This window comes from Triturus cristatus, chromosome 6 (assembly GCF_964204655.1).
Source record: "Triturus cristatus chromosome 6, aTriCri1.1, whole genome shotgun sequence".
Taxonomy (NCBI): domain Eukaryota; kingdom Metazoa; phylum Chordata; class Amphibia; order Caudata; family Salamandridae; genus Triturus; species Triturus cristatus.
In genome coordinates this window covers 772,297,021-772,320,507 of record NC_140589.1, presented here as the reverse complement: position 1 = coordinate 772,320,507, position 23,487 = coordinate 772,297,021, and the positions used below count along the sequence as shown (strand labels likewise).

The following is a 23,487-nucleotide window of genomic DNA, read 5'->3' as shown; positions in this document are numbered from 1 at the left end:
TTTTCTTCGGTCTGCATCAAGGTGTTCCCAAATTTCCCTGTTACATACATGGCACAATCAATTATGTGATTAACATTATACCTCAACTGGTACACACTGATAATATGCCTGGATGCAAAAACAGTTTTAGATGGATGTTTTTGTACCTATCCCAATGATGTTAGCCTTTATTTGGCAGAAACAATGCAATTTAATGATGATGTGGATTATGATCTTGCTCCACATCTGTGCTGATATGCTCATGTTCTCAAGTTGGATTGTAACATGTCTACTGACATTGACTTGTACCTGACACTCTGTAGATAACATTGTGGATTAGTTAGCTTAACATCTACAAAAATTGCATGAAATACATACTCATCACTTGTTAATGTTGTTTGTTATTTGGGTATGCTGTGCACGGTCTATGTCTCACCAGACACATTGAAGTGACTGCCTAACCTTGAACAGTTTGGGTATATTCTCATAAAATGTAGTCGTGCTGTGAGTGATGGTCTCATTCTTTTCTTCTCAAGAGACTGCGGTCCCTCAGCCTAAGTAGGCATCCATGTGTATACACAGCTCAGTGAATTTTACCTTACACCCCATAGCGAGATGTGAGGTAAATGGTTCTTGAGGTACATCACCGGTGACTGTTTCTGTGGTGCTTGTATTAGAAGGCCTGCTGGGATGTGTGGTCTGTGTAGTGAGTATTCCTCCCAGCTAGCCCAGCCAGGCCAGCCAGCCCACCTGGGCCTATTGATTTCTGCCAGTGAGGGTGAGTAAAGTAGCAAGATGGTTGACAGAAGGGGATGTAGTTTGAAGTGGAAGGACTGCTGGGATATGTGGTCTTTTCTGACACTGCTCCCCATCCCCCCACTTGACCAATGACTTCCTGCCTGAGAGGCTGAGTGTAATAGCAAGATGGCTGACAGAGGGGGATGTAGTTTGGAGTGGAAGGCCTGCTGGGATGTGTAGTCAGTGCAGTGAGTACTCCTTCCAGCCAGCCCAGCCAACCGACCTGGGCATATTGCTTCCTGCCAGTGAGGGTGAATGCAGTAGCAAGATGGCTGACAGAGGGGGATGTAGTTTGTGGTGGAAGGCCTGCTGGGGTCTATGTTTTTTTCTGACACTTCTCCACCTCCCCTCACTTGACCAATAACTTCCTGCCAGCGAGGGTGAGTGTAGTAGCAAGATGGCTGACAGAGGGGGGTGTCGTTTGGAGTGGAAGGCCTATTGCTTACTTCTAGTGAGGGGTAGTTGCAAGGAAAGATGGCTTACACAACAAGCTGCTGTTCTTAGGTGGAGTGTGAGTGGCTGATGGTAGGTGTAGTCATTTCCTTTAGGTAGATCTAATTACTTGAAGAAGTGACTTGCATTACATACCTAGTAACTACTTATTCTTAAAAGGGCCATTTTTGGAAATGTTGACAGATGTTGTTGTTGCTGCGATGATGGGTTACATGGTTATTCACTGACAGCCTACATGAACACATTTGTTAAATGTAATTGTTTGGGTAATTTGGGATGTTCAGCACCAGTATACTGCTTGTCCACATTAGTTACACATCTACAATACGTTGGCTACTGCTTCATTTTCAAAAATAAATAATTACAAAACTTGGATGTTTGCAGTTCTGTGTGGCAAGGTGTCATGGCTGACATGTGGCTGATGTTTGGTGGTCACTTACCGAACTCCAGTCCTTTTGGCATTCCAAAAAAGCTCTCCGGCGGCATGATGGCATGCACCTTCTCCTCCCAGGCAGTAAAGGGTACTGGTGACATGGGAGGGCCATCACCAGTCAACTGTGCGACCTGGTGGTTTCCATTGTCATTAATATCATTGTATTAAATATTGTTTTTTAAAATATATATAGATTTAAATATTAAATATATTAAATAGTAACAATAATTTAATACAAATAAAATAGATTTACTGTATATTCAAACAAATATAGCAATTTAACACAATATATATAGTTAAAAACTATTATTAAACTAATAACTTTAATTTATATTGTAATTTCAAAATGTTTGAAATAATGTCATAATATAACATATATATATATATATATATATATATAGTACATATACCAAAAACATAGAATAATGAAAAAACAAGCCATTTTAATATAAATTAAAAAGTAAACAACATAAATATCTTATTTAATAAAAATATTTAACACATTAAAAACATTAATAAATATAAACATATGTTTAAGTTAACAAAAACAGAATATTAAAAATGATTACAGTGTAAAATAAATAATAACATTTTACATTTAAGACATATAATATTCAAACAACAATCATACAGACAGGTAAAATGTACTATTCCCACAACATTCACTGCAGCAGTAGAAAAACTGTTGGATTGCGGAGGGTAAAACTTACTATTACCACTCCAGTCAGTGCAACGGTAGAGAAAGGGTTGGATTGCGGAGGGGTATAATTTAATATTCCCACTCCAGTAAGTGCAACAGTAGGGGAAGCGTTGGATCAAGGAGGTGTAAAATTTACTATTACCACTCCAGTCAGTGCAACACGAGGGAAAATGTTGGATTGCGTGTGGGTAATATTTACTATTCCCACTTCAGTCAGTGCAACATTAGCAAAAGTGTTAGATTGCGGAGAGGTGAAATTTACTATTGCCACTCCAGTCAGTGCAACAGTAGGGAAAGTGTTGGATTGCGGAGGGGTAAAATTTACTATTCCTCCTCCGATAAGTACAATAGTGAGGAAAGTGTTTGATTGCGGAGGGGTAACATTTCCTATTACCATTCCAATGAGTGCAACAGCAGGGAAAGTGTTGGATTGCGGAGGAGTAAAATTTACTATCCCCACTCAGGTCAGAGCAACAGTAGAGAAAGTGTTGGATTGCGGGGGGATCATTTATTATTCCAACTCCAATAAGTACAACAGTAGGGAAAGTGTTGGATTATGGAGTGATAAAATTTACTATTCCCACTCCCCTGAGTGCAACAGCAAGGAACGTGTTGGATTGCAGAGGGGTAAACTTTACTATTCTCACCCCAGCAAGTGCAATAGTAGGGAATGTGTTAGATTGCAGAGGGGTGAACCTTGCTATTCACACTCCAGTGAGTGCAAGAGTAGGGAAAGTGTTGGATTGCAGTGGGGTGAAATGTACTATTCCAGCTCCAATAAGTGCAGCAGTAGGGAAAGTGTTGGATTGTGGAGAAGTACAATTACTATCCCCACTCCAATGAGTGCAACAGTGGTGAAAGTGTTGGATTGCAGATGGGTAACATTTACTATTCATATTCCAGTCTGTGGAACATTAGAAGCAAACTAATTCTCTTCAACATAATAAAATTATTTTTAAAACATAATATGCTATTAAAAAAAAGAAATACAAATACATTTTATATTAAAAATAAAATAAAAAACATATTACAATGTTAAATAAATATCATAAATAACTAATTATTTTAATTAAATATATTCTCAACAACTAACAAGTAATAGAATATTTACTTTTAAAAAATACACACAATTAACTTAAAATAATACAATAATAAATAGAATGATTTTTTTAATAAAATAATTACTTAAATTTAAACGTGTTATGACTTAATTTACATTGTAACCTAAACTTTAACGAAGAATACAACACATATCTAAAGATTTTATTTTAAATATTATTATTTGCACGTTACATATATATAATTATTACTTAAAATAATAATAATATAAATGTATTACTCAAATATTTATATTTAATTACCACTCCAACATTTATCTTTACAACATATATCACACACCAAACATATAAACTAAAACATTATTATTTTCAGCATTTTAATAATTAAATTATAATCAAACATTTGTTATTAACAAATAAGTAATAATAAATTATGAATATGTAATCTACTTCCCACCATATACTCCCACAACTTCTGCAACTTACACCTAATATGTCAAATGAAAAATATTTTATGTACATATTTTAAATAAATATTTTTCATTTCTATTATTATAAATTCATTTGGTTTATTATTTAGTATAAATAATTACATATACAAATTTACACATACAAAAACTACAACATACATCCTAAACAAATAACATTTAATATATTAAATAATTTACATAAACATTTTCATTTATATAAATAATATTACTTAAAAATCATTACTTATCACAAATATATGTATTAAATAATACTAATGTAGTTACTTTCCACTCTACACCCCTAAAAAACTCACAACCCACATAATTATCAATTAAATAAGTATTATTAATTAAAAATGAAATATTAATTACTTATAAATAACTTAGTTTCCAGCCTGTACCTCTATGAACCCCACAACCTGCACCTAAAATTTGAATAAAAAAATATAAATTAAACAATTAACACAATACATTAACAATTAAATACTTAATATTCTTTAACAACTATTTATTTATTCATTATAATTAATTGACTTCCCACCCTTAACCCCTGTAAACCCCACAACCTGCACCTAAAATTAAAATGAAAAAAATATTAATTACACAATTAGCATAATTAATTATCAATTAAATAATTAATATTAATTAACAAGTAATTAATAAATACTTGTAATTAATGTACTTCCCACCCTGTACCCCTATAAACCCACAAACCACTACGGTACTAAAAATCACAAAAAATTATTAAAATAGGTTTAATAACTACTAAAAATGTTTACAACTACATTAAAAAAACATAGATAATAATACAAAGCATTTACATCATATACATTTCAAATATATACTAAAATACATAACAATAATTAGAACTATATATTAGCAACTCACGTGCGCCTTCCACCCTAACGGAGATGGGGACCACCCAACATAGCGTCCGGGGTCCCACAGGCCAAATTACACTGCGACTGCCACTGTGACGGTCGCATTGCACAGGTTTTCCATTGCAGTGGGTGCTGCTGGCTGCAGCAGCCGCTGCAATGGGAAAAAAGGATGTGTAACACAACTCTGCACTACGTGACAGACACCATGCAGTGCCTGTCACTTGGTACAGGGACATGTTAAGGGGCACCATAGGTGCCCCCACACCAAAAATAAGGACCCAGGGTGAAAGGGGGACACGCTACAGGCCCCCAATGTCCATCCCCGCCAGCCTTTCCATGGCGGGTGAAATGCCATGGAAAGGCTGGCGGGGAGGGAGGGACCATCATAATCCCTATGGCGTGGGATTGGGAGGCCCTTGGCAGCACCGGTGGGCTCAAGGAACCCATCGGATGCGTGGCAGTCGGGCTTTCCGCCTGCCTGCACACCACCCGCCATCAAGATCTGACGCACGGGAAAGATGCTTAGGATGGCGGAGAGACTGCCACCAACAGCTTGTCAGTGGCGGTCTCCCCACCATCCTAATCAGCCCCTATATTTTGTAGACGATATTGACTTTGATATTTTCTAAATCAATCTTACTTACCTTAAAATTCTTGTGGACGATATTTCCATATCACGATAATTTGTGCACGATATTTTGGTAGGACTATATTTTCATTTTGATATTTCACACATACACCCAGATGCACACCTATACACAGATACCCTCACCTGCACACAGATATACAATTATACCCACACATACACCCATACACTCATTCACACAAACACACAGACACACCAGACGCTCCATCACACACCCACCCAGACACACTTCTTTACACACTTTCACATACGCATACATTCTTTGGCCCTCATACCCAGCCACACACACATACCCACACACATGCAATTGACTTTTAGTTTTCACCTGCACAGCGCTTGCCCTGTGCTTAAGAAATCTATTGTTTTTAATATAAACTTAAAAGGGACTTACATCCCACCTCCTCTCTTTCCTGGTTTCTCATTTGTTCCTGTGTGTGCCGTTTACCTTTTCTTTATATCTATTGGTGTAGGATATTTTCCTGCATTAACCAATGATTGTTCCTCATCTACTCCCCTTATCAGATTCCCACCGGCAAAATACTGGTAACGTCCGCTTTGGTGGAACTATATTTTTATAAAGTTTTGCCTTTTACTCTTGCAGCATATTCATATAACAATTTATACCATGAGAGATTAAGGGCCTGATTACGATGTCAGTCGGTGTTGTCTCCAACAGACATCGTGGCGGATGCGGAACCGACAGACTGCAGCATAAGTTCCCATAGAGAAATGGGAGTTTTTCTTAATCCCTGCTCCATGTGGCTGGCACCTCATGGTGCCTGCCACACGGTGTAGGGATTAATAGTGGTGGCCCCAGGACCACAACTGGGGGCCGCTGAGGCAAGGGGGCCATGCTATGGGCTCCCAAAGTCATTTTTCTGGCAGGCTTTCCATGTCAGAAAGCTCGACATAAAAAGCCTGTGGGAAACCAACTTTGTAATCCTGATGGTTCCGACTGGCTGATGGGCTCCTGGAGCTTGTTGGAAGCCTGCCGGAATGAATGGTCGGATTTAATTCTAACCGTTGTATTCATAATACAGCTGTCGGAATTGAAACCGAAGATTTCAGGCAGAAAGCTAGATCTTGAGGCCTGAGTATGATAGCAGTCGGACTTTTGTCCGACCGCCATCCTGTCAGGAATGGGGCTGCTCGTGTAGCTGTTGGCGGCCCCGTTACCGGTATTACGATGCGTCCACCTTGAAGGCAGTCACAATGTTTATGTTTTGTATTGTGGTGCAATACAAAAAAAATACATTTTGCATATCCCTGCACTATGTGGCAGGCACCATGTGGTGCCTGCAACATGTTGCAGGGATATGTAAGTGCCCCCCAGGACCCATCTCGGAAGGCCAGTGGGAAGGAAGGCCCACTACAGGACCCCCAGCCACTTTCTGCCTTCCTTTTCATGGCAGGTTAACCGCCATGAAATGGCTGTCGGAAAGGGACATTGTAATCCCTTCAGCGGTGCCTGAGTAGGCACCGCAACTGTTGTAGGCATTGCAGTCCCTCCAATGGTCCGACGGGCTCAAGGAGCCCATCAGATCCATGACAGTCAGTCTTTCCACCCGCCTTCTATCCGCCTACCATCATAATGTGGTGGGCGGTCAAGTAGGGTCCGATGGTGGTGAGACTGCCATCATAATCAAGCCCTTAGTTCAGAAATCGTGCTTTTTGTGACTTGGTGTAAATCTGTTCAGGATTTTTTGAGAAATTAAGGTTTGAAAAAACTTTGTATATCTGGACGGTTGAGTGTGCAAGAGGTTCGCGAGAGGCCCTATAGCACAATAATGCAAAAATCTGATTGGCCAAGGGGACTTTTTTTTCAAACATTTCCCGCATAGCACCTTCAGAAGTGAGGGCTCCCACCATAGGTCAGGCTATGATTGACTGTCCGCAACATGAAAAGAAATGTTGCAGCAGCCATTACAGGACAAGGGAACTTGGTCCCTGTCCTGAAAAAGTTTCATGAAAAGAATATAAGGGGGTAGGGCAGGGATACCTTCCCTCTTGCCCTTGTAGGAGGGTTCCACAGGAACCACCCCTAGGGCTAAACACATTTTTTTTTGCCTTGATCCTGCGTGACTCCTGTGGGATCACAGTAAAAAAACTAAATGGCAGATGTTGTGTTTTTTATATTGAAATAACCCCTGGGCTGGACCAGCGACAAGGGGTCAAAATACATTTTTTATTATACTGGTGAAGGAGGGTGCGTGGGTGCCCTCCTCCCAGTCCATTTTGGCCCCGGGTAGCTCACCCCTGGTGCCCACTTTATTTAAAAAAAGGAGAGTACCCATATGGCCCCCATCCCCAAGCTTCCAATGGCCCCGGGTATCCTTTCCCTGGAATTGGCTCAGTGGTTGTGTCCCAGGGAGCCCACCCAGAGACACTGTTTTCCAGTCTGAGAGAGTACAGGCAGGGAAGATTGGTACGCTCCCAACTATCGAGAGCTGCATAAATGCTCCCACTGGCCGGGAGCATGTTTTTTCCCCTGCCCACACTCTTATGGCCATTGAGTTTAATAGATTTTTTAGGTGGGCACCAGGACACCTAAACATCAATTTAAAAAAATGAATAATAAACGAGTGGCAGGAGCAGCTCATTTATTAGTTACTGCTTCTGCAAGGTGCACCCCATAATGTCCTGCAAAGGCTTTATAAATATATTTTTGGAGCCTGGTGGTATCCCTGGAAGGGGCAATGGCACCAGCAAGCCTTTGTTAAAACTGTGTGGAGCTGCAGAGAGTGCTTCAGCCTCCCTGCAACAATACAAATAAAGTTTACTGGGTCATTTAATACAATTCCCCAGGAGAGCTTACAATATTTTTAAAGCACTAGGTAGAGGACTATGCTCTTCAGCTTCAGTGCAGAGCCCCCTTGTCGTTAGTTCTATGGCTGCACTTAGTATCTTGGAAATTTTAAAAAAAGCATTGATTTTTTTAAAATACATTAAAAAAATATATCTTTATAACAATCACTTTTATCAAACATTGCACTGTGTGAATTAATTAAATACGCGTTTGATTATCATTATTTGTGATTTTTTTGACAAAGACAATAGGTGTGTTTAATATATGTTGATAATCTGACCCCAGTACTTTTTGTACTTTGGTGTCTTGAGCCTTTGACAAATTTACTAAGTCTGCCTTACTTAAAATGTCACTTTTGTACTGTTTATTCAATTTCAAAAAGTGGTCTTGAATGCTCCAGCCAATGGTTTTATCTCAAATTTACCACTGAATGGTTGGTAATAGTTTTTACTCCAAGGGAAGCTAAGATTTGCATTGTATCATTGCTTTTCTTTAAAAGTAAAATCAAGAAAGAAACAGTATATTTGTCTTTGTGTCTTTAATAAAATCAGACATTTCATCATTTAAATCAGGAATAACCCCATTGCACTTTCTTTGCATCGCACTAAAGCCATTATGTGAAACTAGGAGGAAACACATTCCTAAAGATGTTTGTCCTGTCATATATTAAGTTGCAGATCAAGATTAAGAAACATGCTTCTGTCCTTCTCCTCTAGAGTTACCACCCTTGATCTTCAGTATTACTGAAGATCACGTGTGAATGTCTCCCACTAGCTCTCGGATGTTGTCTCCTACCCCACCCCATGTGACTGCTTTCCGACCTCCCTCTTCCATTTCTTATTACTATGTATTATCTTGTCCTCTTTACTACAGTACAAAGTTGTCACATCTGACTGTTTGATGACGTTTATCCACGCTGTATGTTTTTCTCCCTTACTTAATACAAAAAAGTGCAATATAAAAAAAAAGAATCATGCTTATTTGTAAGTCAAATGTTAGTGTACATCCTACCATGTATGGAAACAATTTCTACGTATTTTTAATGAAAAGATAAGCTAATTTTTCACATTCCGTCAACAAGAATTCATGCATAGTCATGAGGTCCACCTATTTCAACACAGGGAGAAAATAAATGTGGCCCTTTCTATATGTCTCATGTTTAGGTAGAGGAAACTTCCCTTTGAGAATCAGGTAACAAATAACCACCTTCAGTTGTGGCAACAAAACTTTGATTTCATTGATGTTTCTTGAACCCCAGCAACCGATAAAAAAACATTTGTTTAATGTATGTTGTGTAAACATAAATGCATCATCATATTACAAGGTACTCAAATTATACTTTTATCTGATCTAGTGTAAGTCCAAATATATGTAGGCTGACCATGGAATTCCTGCAAATAAAATTGATTCCTAGCAGGGAGGAGTTCCTAGACTTGATTCAGCCTCCCAGAGCAAAGAAATTATACACCCAACTAAGGTATGGTTGTCTTCCAATTGGGGAATTGACTTGCAAGTGGACGGGAAGAGGTGCAGGGGTTTGCCCTGTCTGTAATAAAACCAAAGAAGACCTTGCTCATATTTTTTTGCACCGCCTACAACGAAATACGCAGAGCCTGGCTTGTGCCATTGTGCAGAAATTTGGGACTAAAGCATTGTGCACAAGCCTGCAGGATTTTACGCTATGACACTTCCCCCCCAATTGTGTTCTCTGTTTCTCGCTTCTTATATGGTATGTGGAGAAGAAGGTCTGCCTTGATAAATTAACCAACTAATTATTTTTAATATTAATGGAATTTAACTGTTTATTACTGCTTCTTTGATAACTGCTGTTTAATAACTTTTTATCTTAAGTGCTGAATTATTTATGTATTTTATGAGTATGTACATATTTTATCTGTGCTTTTATGGTCATCGACCGAAATAAAGCTATCAAAGTTAAAAAGTGATATTTATTCCTGTCTCCGATTTTCTTTTCAACAGTGGTGGCAAACTCCTGGTTTGACCACATAAAGGGGTGGTATGAGCACAGTGATGAGTTTAATATTCTTTTTCTTGTTTATGAAGACATGATTAAGGTAAGGTTTTATATCCATCACTCACTGATAAACAACTCAAATCTGTTATATAATTGATATTTCAATGCCTTTGTATTGAAATGTTTGCAGAAAATACAGAAATGAGACTATAACATTAAAAAAAACATATGGGTACTATTCCGTCATACAAGTACCACAATCAATCATACAGTGTAATGAAACGTACAAGATGGTACATGATAATATACAGATCAATTAGCTTAGAATGGACAAACCATTTGATGTAAATTGCGACTGTTGATGGTAAATAAAGATATCTGGTACTATGGCAGGGTAGAATAGTAGCCCCAATAATAGTGCAGCTAAGAATAGTTCAAGTTCAAAAATGTATTTACTACTTCAATAAATGTTTGCTAGGTGTCCTATCATGATTTTACTTTGAACTCGTAAAAGGTCCCATGAGTGCATTCTGGCAACATGCTTTGATCATTTTGTGTACTTTTAAAAACAATTTTTTGATATTCTAGTATTTCTTTCAGAATGTTGACACCCATTCTGAATTTGTTGTTGAGGGATAATGTGTCTAAACATTCTTTGAAAAACTCATTAGGGGCATGATGTCATCCCTGCTCAAAACCAGGATTTACAAATTGCACACTGACTAGTTTGCGAATAGGGATGCAATTTGCGATTCAACCTTTTTACTAATAGGCTGCATTGCTGCAAGCTCAGTCTGAAAGGGTCACAAAATGACATTCCTGATGAACACTAATTTGGCAAAATGCAATTGGATGCAAATACAGGGTTAGTGGCCTGCAAAGAATAACATACAACCACCACTGAATTTGAATTCCATTTTTGTAAACAGTCCATGTGTTAAAGGTACAGATGCTGCTTTACACAGTCCATGTATTAAAAGTACAGATACTGCTTAAAAAATAAAATCAGTTTGGGAATATATCCTGGGGGAGCAGGCAGTGGCCTACCCTTTCCTAGGCCCCTTGACATGATTACCAAAGAATAATCTGTCCCAGCCTCCCTTCTGTGAATCAATGATCAATTTGCCCTGAATACCTCAAAAGAAGATTCTTATGGTACTTACCAGACAGGAATTTACAATCTGCAGTATCCAAAAAGGGGTGGTGCCTAGAATTACATCTCAGAGCCTCTTGGGGAGGTAGAGGTTTTGTTTACCTCACCTCCAGCTTTGGAATCATATTTTGAAGCATTTGAGAGGCTAGTCCAACTTGCAGATTTTTAGAACACAGAAGAAAACCTGGTTTCTTGCTCTTCCATTGTAGTTTTTGATCATGGTTGATGTAAAGCACTTAACTAGATGCCTAGCAACAAGACGCCTTCGGGAACATTCCACGCTTTACAAGAATAAATCAAATCAAAATAAAATTACCAATCCATTTTAGGAGTAAAACTTTTTAGTGGTTTCTGCCCATAGTTGCAGTCTCATACCATTGATACATTCCATTGCAAATCCCAAAGAGGATAAGAAAGCCTGCTCCTCTTTATGATTCGGAATAGGTCGCAAAAGGTTTAGTATTGTGAAACTCGCAAAGACTTTTTGCAAATGTGTCATACACAAGGGAAAGCTCAGCTAAGAAACTTCCTTTTTCTGTATTGTTCCACATTCAAACCTTGTATTGGACATGTGCCAGTCAGGATTCTTACCTTAGTCACAATGCAGATAACAGTATACCAGTATTCTAGGTATTTGAACTAAACAAATAACTACAGCAGGCTACATGCTTGTGATGATGTTGTGTTTGTGCTCACAGAACTATGAAATCAACATCTAGTTCACCTGTATTCTTTGTACCTCTGTTGAAGGGTACGACTATTGTGTATTTCGTATTGCAAGACAGAATACCTACAATAAACCCAAGTACGCAAATGACTGATTATTGGCAGGACCTGCCTTGCATATGTGGATAAAGAATACACTTCTTATTTGTGAAATCCCACATTTCATTTTATGTTGCATAAATATAATGGCTATGAATATATCTTAACTGCATTGATACTGTAGGACATTATGACATTATACTCAGCACTCTACTTTGGTGTTGACAGTATTTGTTGTGTGAACACTCTGACCTTGCTCTTTCATATTGTATTTCACAATCATTTAATTATCGCATTCTTTGATTGTTGGCTACACGTTGAACATATTGAATTCAAGAAAGTCTATATCTTCAGTTTATTTTATGCATTAAGGACAGTCTTTGTGTGGTATTCTTAACCTTATTAATTATTACTCCAAAATGTCTCCCTAACTTAGATCTCACATGCATATAGGGGCCGATTCCGATCCGGAAGGGCACCGAACGCGATCCGGCCGGAAAAACTACGAGCCATACGCGTATTTTCTGCCCGACTCGTACAGCTGTACGAGTGAGCAAGTACGATGCGAGCTACGTGAAATTCACCGACTGAGTCGTTTCAAGGTCCGAACCGTTCCGTACGTCTCGGCCGTAAGCTAACCGTGGCGTGCAATGGATGCGTTTACGACCGAGCCAGTACGAAGCACGCGTCGAACAGCCGGTGCGAGCCGGACACTCCTGCCCGCAAAATGTCCGGGAAGTTGCCTTTGGGGGTCCACGTCGGACCCCCTGACACCGGCAGCCCTACGACTCGGACACAGGGGGAGACCCAAGGGTCCCCCCAACACAGGCATGTATGGTGCGGATGGCACCGACGCGTACCCACTGTAGGGGGCGCCCTTGTGCGAGACGTACCCATTCAGTCAATGGGAGCCCATGTACGCGTTGTACGACTGGCTCCCATTGACTTCTATGGGAGTCCGACCGAACCGAGTCCGGCAGCATACGGCCGCATCGTACTCACTCGGTCGGACTGCAGGACTCCGGCTCGGTCGGAAAACACTCCGGATCCAGCTCGGTCGGATCAGAATCAGCCCCTAAGTATTGCATCTGTGACCAGCTTGCCACATAAATGAGAACATATCAATTTTAATGAACACACACTGAAAACAGTATCAAAGTATCTTGCAAAATAATTGCAAAAGCGTTTTATTTTATTGGTTTTGTTTTGTTTGGGATTTTACATAGTTTTTGTTACTCTTCTCTCCCACTTCAGAGCCTTTCCACTTTTGAATCCAAAGTGGTTCTGTGTATTTTTGAAATAAGGTGAATTCAGTAGCATTGCTGATGGAGAAGTACCATGTAAACAGTGAAGTAGATCAGTGAAAGAGATGATTGTGGAGGTCTCCAAAGCTGATGTCCATGATTAATGGAGGAAGAGAGGCGTCATTGATTGGTGGCAATAGCTTTCCATGAAAGATGTGAATCAATTTAAAGGAAAGATGTGAATCATTTAGAGCCCAATTACCACAAAGGATGGAGAGACATTGAGGAACAGCCCGCACATATCTGGCTTTCAACCCTGTATTCAAGTCTTCTTCACTCAAAGTTACTCGTCCTGATATTTTGCCTGTCAAGGGTTAGACAAGGCATAGATCTTCTGTATCTGGGTATGGATTCTCCTTGGTAGGGTGTCACTGCTTTGCAACCACAGTGCCTGCACACTATAATTGTGATCTCTGGGGAATCAGTGTCTGCAAAGTTGGGTGCCATGTCTGGAGAAAAAAAGCCTATGGTATTAATAAACCTCTATTAATATAAGCTGGATTGTGGTTCATGGACAGAGAGAAGGAAGGAGATCATGTTCAGGAATGAGTACTCTGGGCATAACTGTAGAAGACTTATGAATGCCCCTGAACACAAATAACTGGAGTTTTGCAATCAGAAAAATGAAGTGTGGGAAACAAATCCCCCAAAACTATAGCTGTGTTGTATTGCAGCTCTATATCAGAGTGAGCAGTTTAACACAGAGAGAAACATAGATTTATGTTACGAATGTCTTCCATCTTTCATTGATAACTGGAAATGACCTCTAACTATGAAAGTCAGAATTGTTTAGGAATTGTTTATATAGCCGATATGTGCAAAATTAGTTGTTTTAATGCACTTGCACTTTATTGAAACTTGTGCTGTTTTAAATTAGGAATAACTTGTTGCTTTCACCTATAACTAACCAATGTGGTAACAATTATAAGAAATCTCCATGTAGCTGATCAAAGGTAGTCTTAGCTTGTTTCAATTATAGCTGATTACCTGTAAACTTTGTTGTTTTAATGCACCTGTGCGTTATTGAAACTTTGTGCTGCTGTATCTTAGGAATAACTTGCTGCTTTCATCTATAACTGAGCAATGGAATAAACTAGGTCTGCCGCATCACTACATTTGAATTTTATCTATTCTCCATGCTGCCTTAAACAAAATAATCACCTGATATTCTCACATAGCTGACCAATATGGTAACACCAGTCTGCTTTCTTCCATTGTCGTATATACTGTTTTTTAAAGTGCAAGACCTCGATTTTTGTGTAACTTGTAAGAATCTGACCTTGTGTAGTTTTATAAGGGAAGTAACTAGTGGATCCTGCTATGCAGTCAACCAAAGCTTTACTTCTGTGTAATGTGCAATAATCTGGCCCTGTTTTATTGTACCTGCTGTTTTACATTGTTTTAAATAACCAGAAGCTATAAAGTGTTTTGTGAATATATAATACTAGTATATATTTATTTTTTTTCACTGAAAAAAACAAAGCTTTTAGGGACGTTATAGTTAGGGTCAGATTTCACTCGTCCAAAACCAGAGAATTTTAGCAGTTATAGTTAGTTGGGCTAACTATAACTTACACCAGCGCAATGCACTGCTTATGACCTCACATATCACATCACTCATGACATGGTCAGAGACATCACTGATGATATCTCAAATGACATCACTGAGGACACCTTCCAGTGAGTGTAAGTATTTTATAGGAGTTTATGATTGCTAAACATATATACTAAGCTACTACAAAACTTAAAGTAGTATACTAGGTGTACTACTAATGAGTGATAATACTTTTAATATATATCATGTGAGTGGCTGTGTGACTGTATGTATTCTTGTGTGCATCGGTGTGTGAGTGGCTGTATGGTTGCATAAGTGGTTGTGTAAGCAGCTGTGTGAATGAGTGAGATGCTGTGTGAGTGGCTGTATTGGTGAGTGAGTGGGTGTGTCAGTGGATATATGGGTGGGTGAGTGACAGTGTAAGTAGCTCTATCAGTGGATAAGTGGGTGTGAAGTGACTGTATGGGTGAGTGATTGGGTGTCTGAATGGCTGTATGAATAAGTGCCTGGGTGTGTAAGTGGCTGTATGGGTGAGTGAGTGGCGGTTTGAATAGGTGTTTGTTATGTGACTTCATGTGTGAGTGACTGTATTGGACAGTGAGTGTAGGTGTGAATAGCTGTATGGGTGAGTACAGGAAAGTATGAGTGTGTGTATGGATATGTGAATGGGTATCTAAGTGGTTGTATAAGTCAGTGTATGAGGGCATCTGAGCAGCTGTGTTGCGAGGCTGATTGGGTGAGTGAGTAGGTGTGTGACATTGTCAGTAAATAAGTGGATGTGTAAGTAGCTGTATGGGTGAGTGTGTGTTTATGTGGTTGGCTGTATGGGTGAGTAACTAGTTGTATAAGTGGCTGTATGAGTGAGTGATTGGTTGTGTAGGTGGGTATACAAGTGAGGGAGTGGGTATGTGAGTGGCTCTATAGAAGACTGAGTGGGTGTGTGAGTACTGGTATAGGTCTATGAGTGGGTATATCAGTGGTTGCATGGGTGTATATGTGGGTGTACAAGAGGTTTTATGGGGGTGTGAGTAGGTACGTGAGTGGTTCTGTGGGTAATGTCATCAGTGATGTCATTTGAGATATCATCAGTGATATCATATGTGATGTTACTGACCATGTCATTATGTGAGGTCATAAGCAGTGCATTGCAGGGGCGTAAGTTGTAGTTAGCTCAGCTAACTATACCAGCTGAATTTCTCTGGTTTTGAACAAGTGAAATCTGACCCTAACTAAAACGTCCCAGTAAACTTTGTTTTTTACAGTGAATTTCTAAGGTTTTTTAATTCCATTTGCTAACTATAACGTCCCTGTAACCTTTGTTTTTCAGTGAATTCCTAAGGTTTTTTTAAAAGCTAATTCCTAACTATAATGTCCCTGTAACCTGTGCTTCTTTCAGTGAATTTCTATGTTTTTTAATCAAGTAATCACGTTTGCAGAGTGATGGTGAAAGGGGGCTGGGCCTCCGACCAGCTCACAGGAATCCTGCTAAGTAGGACTTACAGGAGGTAGCAGTAGGGCTTCTTGGCTCCTACGGTTCATCAGAAGCAAAGTGGACTTCATCCCCCAACCAGTAGTGCACCACGAGCAAAGCCACATTTACAGAGTGGTGGAGAAAGGGGCAGTGGCGTCCGGCAACCTCTTAGCAATCCGACTGTGTGGGACTTACTGGAAGTAACAGGAGAGGTAATTGGCCCTCAAGAAACTTCTTGGGGGCAACTACCCCTTCTGTTACCTCCAGTAAGTCCCATACCGTGGGATTGCTGAGAGGTTGTCGGACGCCAAACCCCCTTTCTCCACCACTCTGCAAATGCAGCTGCTGGAGCACTACTAGTCAGGGGACGAAGCCCCCTTGGCTCTTGAGGGCCCTGGGGGGCCAATATACCCCTCTTTCTATCTCCAGTAACACCCACACAGCTGGATTTGTGAGAGGTTATCAGAGGCCACGCCCACTTTCCCCACCATTCTGCAAACATGCCTTCTGATGCACTACTGGTTGAGGTAAAAAGTCCACTTTAGTCCTGAGGCCCTCAGGAGTAAAGTGGAATTCATTCACCAATCAGAAGTGGACCAGGAGGCGCATTTGCAGAGTGGTGGAGAAAGGGAGCATGACCTTCAAGTCCTCTCAGCAGTCCCGCTCTCTGGGACTTAATGCAGGTAATAAGAAGCCCCCAAAGACTCTCAGCATTCAAGGGGATTTCATTCCCCAACCACCACTGCACCAGGAGGCACATTTGCAGAGAGGTGGTGAAGGGGCATGGCCTCGGGTTACTTACCTGAGTTTTTTTTAGATTAAATATTTTTTTTTAGGAAAGGGGGCTGCAGCCAATTCCAGCCTGGGGTACCCCATCCCCTGAGGCCAGTCTTTTTATTTTTTTAAATGGGGGAGCCGCCCCGCCTTCTTCCCGGGTCAATTACAGTTCCGGGGACCCCCTCCCTGGGGTCCGGCGTTTTCCTTTTTAAAAAAATGAAGTTGTAACATAAACACATGGCCCCCCTTCCCTGGGCCAATTTGTGCCTGGATGCACCCAGCTCCCTGGGCCAGGCTGGGAGGGAGGCAGCATGTTTAGTAAACAGCTCCCTCTGTCAGAAAGCAATTTTGCTCCATTTCATGGAAGTGAGAGCATTTTCAATACTCTCGCTTCAATGAAGTGAAGCAGTGTTTGATATGGCTTGGCGGGAGCAGTGCTCCTGCCAAGCTATGGCAAACTGCAATGTCCTGGTAGGGTAGGCACCCCGGGACATTGCTGATGTCAGTCCTGGGGGATGGTGGTCCCCAGGGCCATTTACGGCTCTACGAGGGAGGATGCGCTGCCCCCCTTCAACATAAATTGAGCCTAGGGGAGGTGGGGGTCCTCAAGGCTGCGTGGGCCACGTGGCCCCATATTTATTGCGCATACATTAGCCCTGGGGAGGTGGCGGTCCCCGGGGCTGCGTGGGAGGACTGGAGCCCCCCACACATTATTTTGTAATATAGCCCTGGGACGGTGGTGGTCCCTGCGGCAGCAGGGGGGCCACAAGGCCCTTCTGCATTTCAGTGAATCAGAACCAGATAGGTGGCGGTCCCTGGGGCTGTGTGCGGGAGGCCCATGCGATGCCTCCGCATCATTATTTTAAATTGCCCCGGGGAACTGGCCCACCCAAGGGCCTAAATTAAATGAAGCGGGGGAGCCCACACTTCATTGTTTTCTTCCGCGGGATTCGCAGCTCCACCGCGACTTCCAATGAAAATATACAAATAAATGCTTTTTTTGGGCTAGGGGGTCAGGGTGTTTCTGCCATGCCCCCTTGTTTTTCAAGTCTTTTTTCTTGTGACTCGGTTCAACCGAGTCACAAGATGGCTGCCAACACTTCCTGGCTTGAAGTGTTGGCGGCTAATCAGATCTCAGGCACAAGATTGGCAGGGGTTGTGGATCCACCGAGGCAACAGTTGTATATCTGAGAAATCTTTACATTTCTCAAACACTACTGAACGGATTTACATCATTTTACAAAAAGAGTGCTTTCTGGACCAAGAGCTACCTTTCTGCCAAATTTGGTGTAGTCCCATTTTGCAGATCAGGCTGTGGCCGTGTCTAACTTTTCCTATGGATATTAACTTGCAGAAAAAGCATTTAGGGACACCCCTTTTTCTCGGCCCCTGCTTGACTAATCACCTTCAAATTTTCGAGACAGCAGCTGAAGTTACTGCACGATAGTTTTGGAAATTTCATGAAGATTCATCAAACATTGCCAAAGTTATTGGCAAATTAAACAACGCTCTTCCTATGGAGACTGCATCCTAAGTATAACTACCTTCTGGTGACCACCGTAGGTGCTATATATATATATATCTATATATATAGATATATATACTCATACATAATGTTTCTCAGGTCTTCAAAGAGTGACCTACTCTCTAAAGAAAAGCATTACTGCACCAAAACCCATAGGGATACAATCACATACCAAAGCAGGTGTTGAAGTCCACGACGATGCTCAGATAACAGCTACATTCCAAGCCTTTTATTGCACTCCATACAAGGCCCAAAATACACCTACTGCCAATTGATCAGAACATCTTGGGAGGGCCTCAGTCACTCCTCTTCCACCTCACAAATCCAAGAGCCTGGAAAGGCCCATCCAGATCGAGGAGGTAATCTCAGCCCTCGCACGCTTGAAGCTGATAAAGTCTCCTGGCCCTGATGACTACTCGCCACAGTTTTATACGGTCTTCTGCGAATGAACTGCCCCCTCTGCTTACCTGCCTATTTAACTAATTTGCCAACACTGGGTCCATCACTGACACCATGCTGGAAGCTTCAATATCAGTCATTCCAAAACCAGGCCAGGACCCTGCTCTCTGCGTGTCTTACATACCTATATCACTCCTAAATATTGATGCCAATCTCTTCACCAGCATTCTGGTCCATCGCCTTAGCCCCTTCATGCCAGGTCCGATTGATCCCAATCAGGCGGGCTTTATACCCAACGCCAGTGTGGGGACACTACCAAGCATAAACTTTGCTTGATGGAGAAGATCCACCGCTCCCAGGAAGAGCCCTTCCTACTTTTCTTCGACGCGGAGAAGGCATTTGATAGGGTTCATTGGCCCTATCTGTATGAGACCTTGACACATTTCAGTCTTGGTGGCAGATTTAACCATTGGATCCACCGTGTCCCCATGGCATCAGTATGAGTCAATAGCACACTATACCAAACCATCCTCATCAAGAAGGGCAACCAATAGGGGTGCCCCCTCTCCCCCCTTCTTTTTTCCCTCTACATGGAGCCTCTTGCACTGCATGTTACAGCTAACCCAGTGATCATGGGCATTCCTTTTGGCAGTGACTGCCACCTTATTAGTCTCTACACAAACAATGTGAGTGTCACCCTTGCTGACCCAGAAACCCTACTACCAACATTGTTGACTGAGCTAGAATCCTTTGAGGAGGTGCTTGGGTTCAAGGTGAATATGTTTAAGTCCCGAATCTTGAATCTATTTCTGGCCCTGCCGCAGGAGGCCCATCTTCGCTCACTGTTCCCTTTTGATTGGGCGGATGAGCACATACCTTACCTGGGAATTAAACTGACCTGCTCTGTGGCTAAGACAATAACGCTCAATTACGCATCCCTCACCTCTCAAGTTCTATGAAACCTGGCCAACTGACGTCGCCTACAATTGTTTAGGTTGGGCAGAACAGCAACCATCAAAATTACTGTCCTCTCTCGGATCCTCTACATCTTCCTGGCTCTCTCATTGACGCCACCCAAGAATACACTCCAATCCTTGTAGCTAGGGGTTTACACATTTATTTGGGATGGGAAAAGGCCAGGGCTCCACAGACAGATGCTCTACCACAAATTGCGGTAGGGTGGACTCATGTTCCCTTTGATCGCATGCTATTACCAGGCCTCCCAGCTGCGATTCCTGGATGAGTGGAGTCATCTGGCCTCCAAGACAAAATGGTGCTTTATGGACCAGGTGATGGTAGGCTCCCATAATTGGAAGGAACCCTGGCTCCCTCGTAAGCACTATGCATGGGGATGCTACTCCTCCCTAGTGAACGGATCTGTATTTTTAAGGTTTGGGATGCCATGGCGACCATAACAAGCCTAACCTCCTTCCCTTTCCCCATGACGCCAATCCTGGCTAACCCTGACTTTGTCCCAGGGATGCACCGGTAGGTATTCCAGCGCTGGCAGGAGGGTGGTTGCAAATGAATAGGCTGCTTACTTGGACACAAGGGATAATACTGTTCGACCATCTAAAGGCTGATTATATCCTGGAAGAAGCAGACCATTCTCAATATCTACAAGTGAGACACTGGGTGGTTTAACCCTCCATGAGACCTCAGGTGGAACATCCCCTTCCTCCGTTTAAAAAATAGGTCTTCCTTAAAAAGAATGGCAGACGTTTCATCACTGAGATATATGCCTTATTGGGCGGGTGCTAAGACAGTAGGACAAAAGAGATGGGAGGCAGATCGGAAAGGGCCCTGTCTGCTAAAGAGTGAAAGGACATTTACTATCAGGCACTCTACTCCCCTCATAAGATGGATGGCATGGAGACGCCTACAAAATTGTCTCCTACTGGCATCTCACTCATTCCGGGCTCCACAGATGGGACCCAGTGTGTTCGGATGACTGTTGGAGGGGCTGTGGAGAACCGGGCACTCTGGTTCACCTTCCCTGGCAATGTCCAAAGCTGGTCCGATACTTGGAGTGCATATTGGATGATATTGACAGGGCCTTTAAAATCGCAATTTCGAGATTCCCCGTCTACACTATTCTGGGGCTCCTTGATCCTCTAACGTACCCACTATGCTCACTGAGGGGGTTCAAATGGCTTTGGCCCTGGGGGCCTTTTCCCAAGTTCTTCTTAAAACATGGGGCACAGACAGGGTCCCCGACAATACCACATGACTCCATAAATTGTGGTTTATTTTGGGGACGGGAAAACATTTCCTTGCTGTTGATACAAAAATTGACTTCTATATTAACCTGTGGGCTTCATTCAATACCATTCGATCCCCCGAATTGAACTAGCTGACGTGCCCAACCTATATTAAACTGCTGGGTTTGGTACCCTTACCTGAGCCCTCTAAGACCCCATCCTCACCCTAAATGCTTGACACAGCCACATCCCCACTTAGACATGCACTCAGCGCCACCACATTACTGCCATTGGTTACGGCCACAATTACTTTCTAAGGAGCTAGGAGGGTTTGAGGGGAGTTAAAGGGATGTTAGTTTTGTTGTAAGTTGTCTTATGCTGTACCTTTGCTGCCAGCCCCAGGGTTGTAGGCGGATAGCTGTGTAACGTATTGCTTCATCCACAGCATAATAAAGCTGCTGGCCCCTGTATTGTAGGCAAACAGCTGTGTACATGATGGATTCTCTTTGGCGATAAAATAAACAGAAATTATACAAAAAGAAAAGCATTTGCTCTAGCTCCTAGAACTCAAAGAACATGCCCGTAGAGGTTCACTCAGCTTGGCTATGCCCCCAACAGCAATGCACATCAGAAATTGCAATATTAAGGCATCCTCCAGGAGCAACAGCGCAATAAGGAACCAACAAATGTGGTCTGGGGAGTCCAGTTCCAAAAATAGCTAGGGGAAGCTATAATCGAACTCCATCCAGCCTGGCTCACAAGCCTCACTCCTCCAGGAGGCACATAGGGCCAAAGGAGCTCCATAATGAAAATGCCTTTGTGTGCCATCTTCTAAATTACCTGGGAATTTTCTTTTTTCATGCAAATAGTTCTCCAAATTATGTCTGCATCTATGATGTGGAAATACTCATCAATCATTTTTAACCCTTTCATTGCTGGGGTCATTCACCCCTCTGTTCCTAAGAAATTTTAAACAAACAGTGTTAGGTTGTTTATATCATGTATCTTTCTGGCTTCTATCAGACCCCATTCCATGGGCTTTAGGGCAGGGAGAGGCTACTAGGCCCCAGCATGGTTGTTGGCCTTAATTGCCACTGGTGTTCTGTGGTCAGTCCTTCTATGGCTCTGCAAAGTGGGCTAAATGTAACCCTTTCCACTTTGACTCTCAGGGCAAAGTGGGTGAGTTGTCATAGGCTTCTCATGGAGGTAGAGTGGGGGGCAAGATCTCAGAACTCAACAATCAAGTATTGACCAGCCCAGTGTTAGTCTTTTGCATAAAAGAAAGTACTTTAATTTCACATTGTTGCTCAATACTGAAGAGCGCAATTAATAGATACAGGGCTGAAATCCTCATTTAGTCTTGGCACTACACACATCTGTATACATTCTTTGCAAATGGAGTACCTCCAACATTTCTAATCGATAGCACATATTTAGTCATTCAATTGCTGACGAGGCGTATGCGTGGCAATATTTACAATTTGCTTTTCCTCCTGTGCAGTGTTAGCATTGAAAAAGTATTTGTTCATGCAGCAAGCTCCCACCCACTTCTCAGTCTCTATTTCACACACATTCTGTACTCCCATAGTTACACATGTTCAGTAATTTTCTGGTGGGTTCAGGACAAGCGCATGCAGTGGTCCTTTTCTAGTAGCAGCCTTGAAGCTGTCAGGGCCACATCAGCGGTGGTGCTAGGTATGTGGAGCCTTCAGCAATCTTGGTGCAAAGGCTTTCTCCCAAAGCATCACGCCTTTGGCAGTTGCAGACTTCCTAGGGCAGGGACTTAAGGACACTGGTTCAGAATGTAAGGCCTCTGGGCCAATATTGCCTTCACAGGTGGTCTTTGTAGTTGCTGCGTTTTGGGCTGATCAGGCAGCAGTATTAGTCTTTCAGCCACGGCAGACTTCAGATTTCACTTAGGGGTTGCTTTTTATGGAAGGCTTGATGAGGTTCACAAAAAGAAAATTTTAGGGATCCAGGGACCCCTTCCACACATGAGTCACTCCCGGCTTGCTCTCTGGAAGTTGCTCAATCTCTCACACTGAGAACATGCTGGTGTTAATATTGAAAAATGCGATGTTGATGTACACCATGATAGCTGTATGTTTAATAATGAACTTGCATCTCTGTTGTTGAAT

General features: G+C 41.9%; 1 protein-coding gene across 10 annotated transcripts in view; it reads left to right on the top strand.

The window, feature by feature from the left end:
* The window catches only part of LOC146817850 (amine sulfotransferase-like), a 600,799-nt gene that overhangs the window by 467,789 nt on the left and 109,523 nt on the right, over positions 1-23,487 (top strand). For all 10 annotated transcript variants that reach the window (XM_085611324.1, XM_085611327.1, XM_085611325.1 and 7 more), the window contains one exon: positions 10,205-10,299. In XM_085611324.1, coding sequence (XP_085467450.1) covers positions 10,205-10,299 — 95 coding nt within the window. The remainder of the gene's footprint in view (positions 1-10,204; positions 10,300-23,487) is intronic.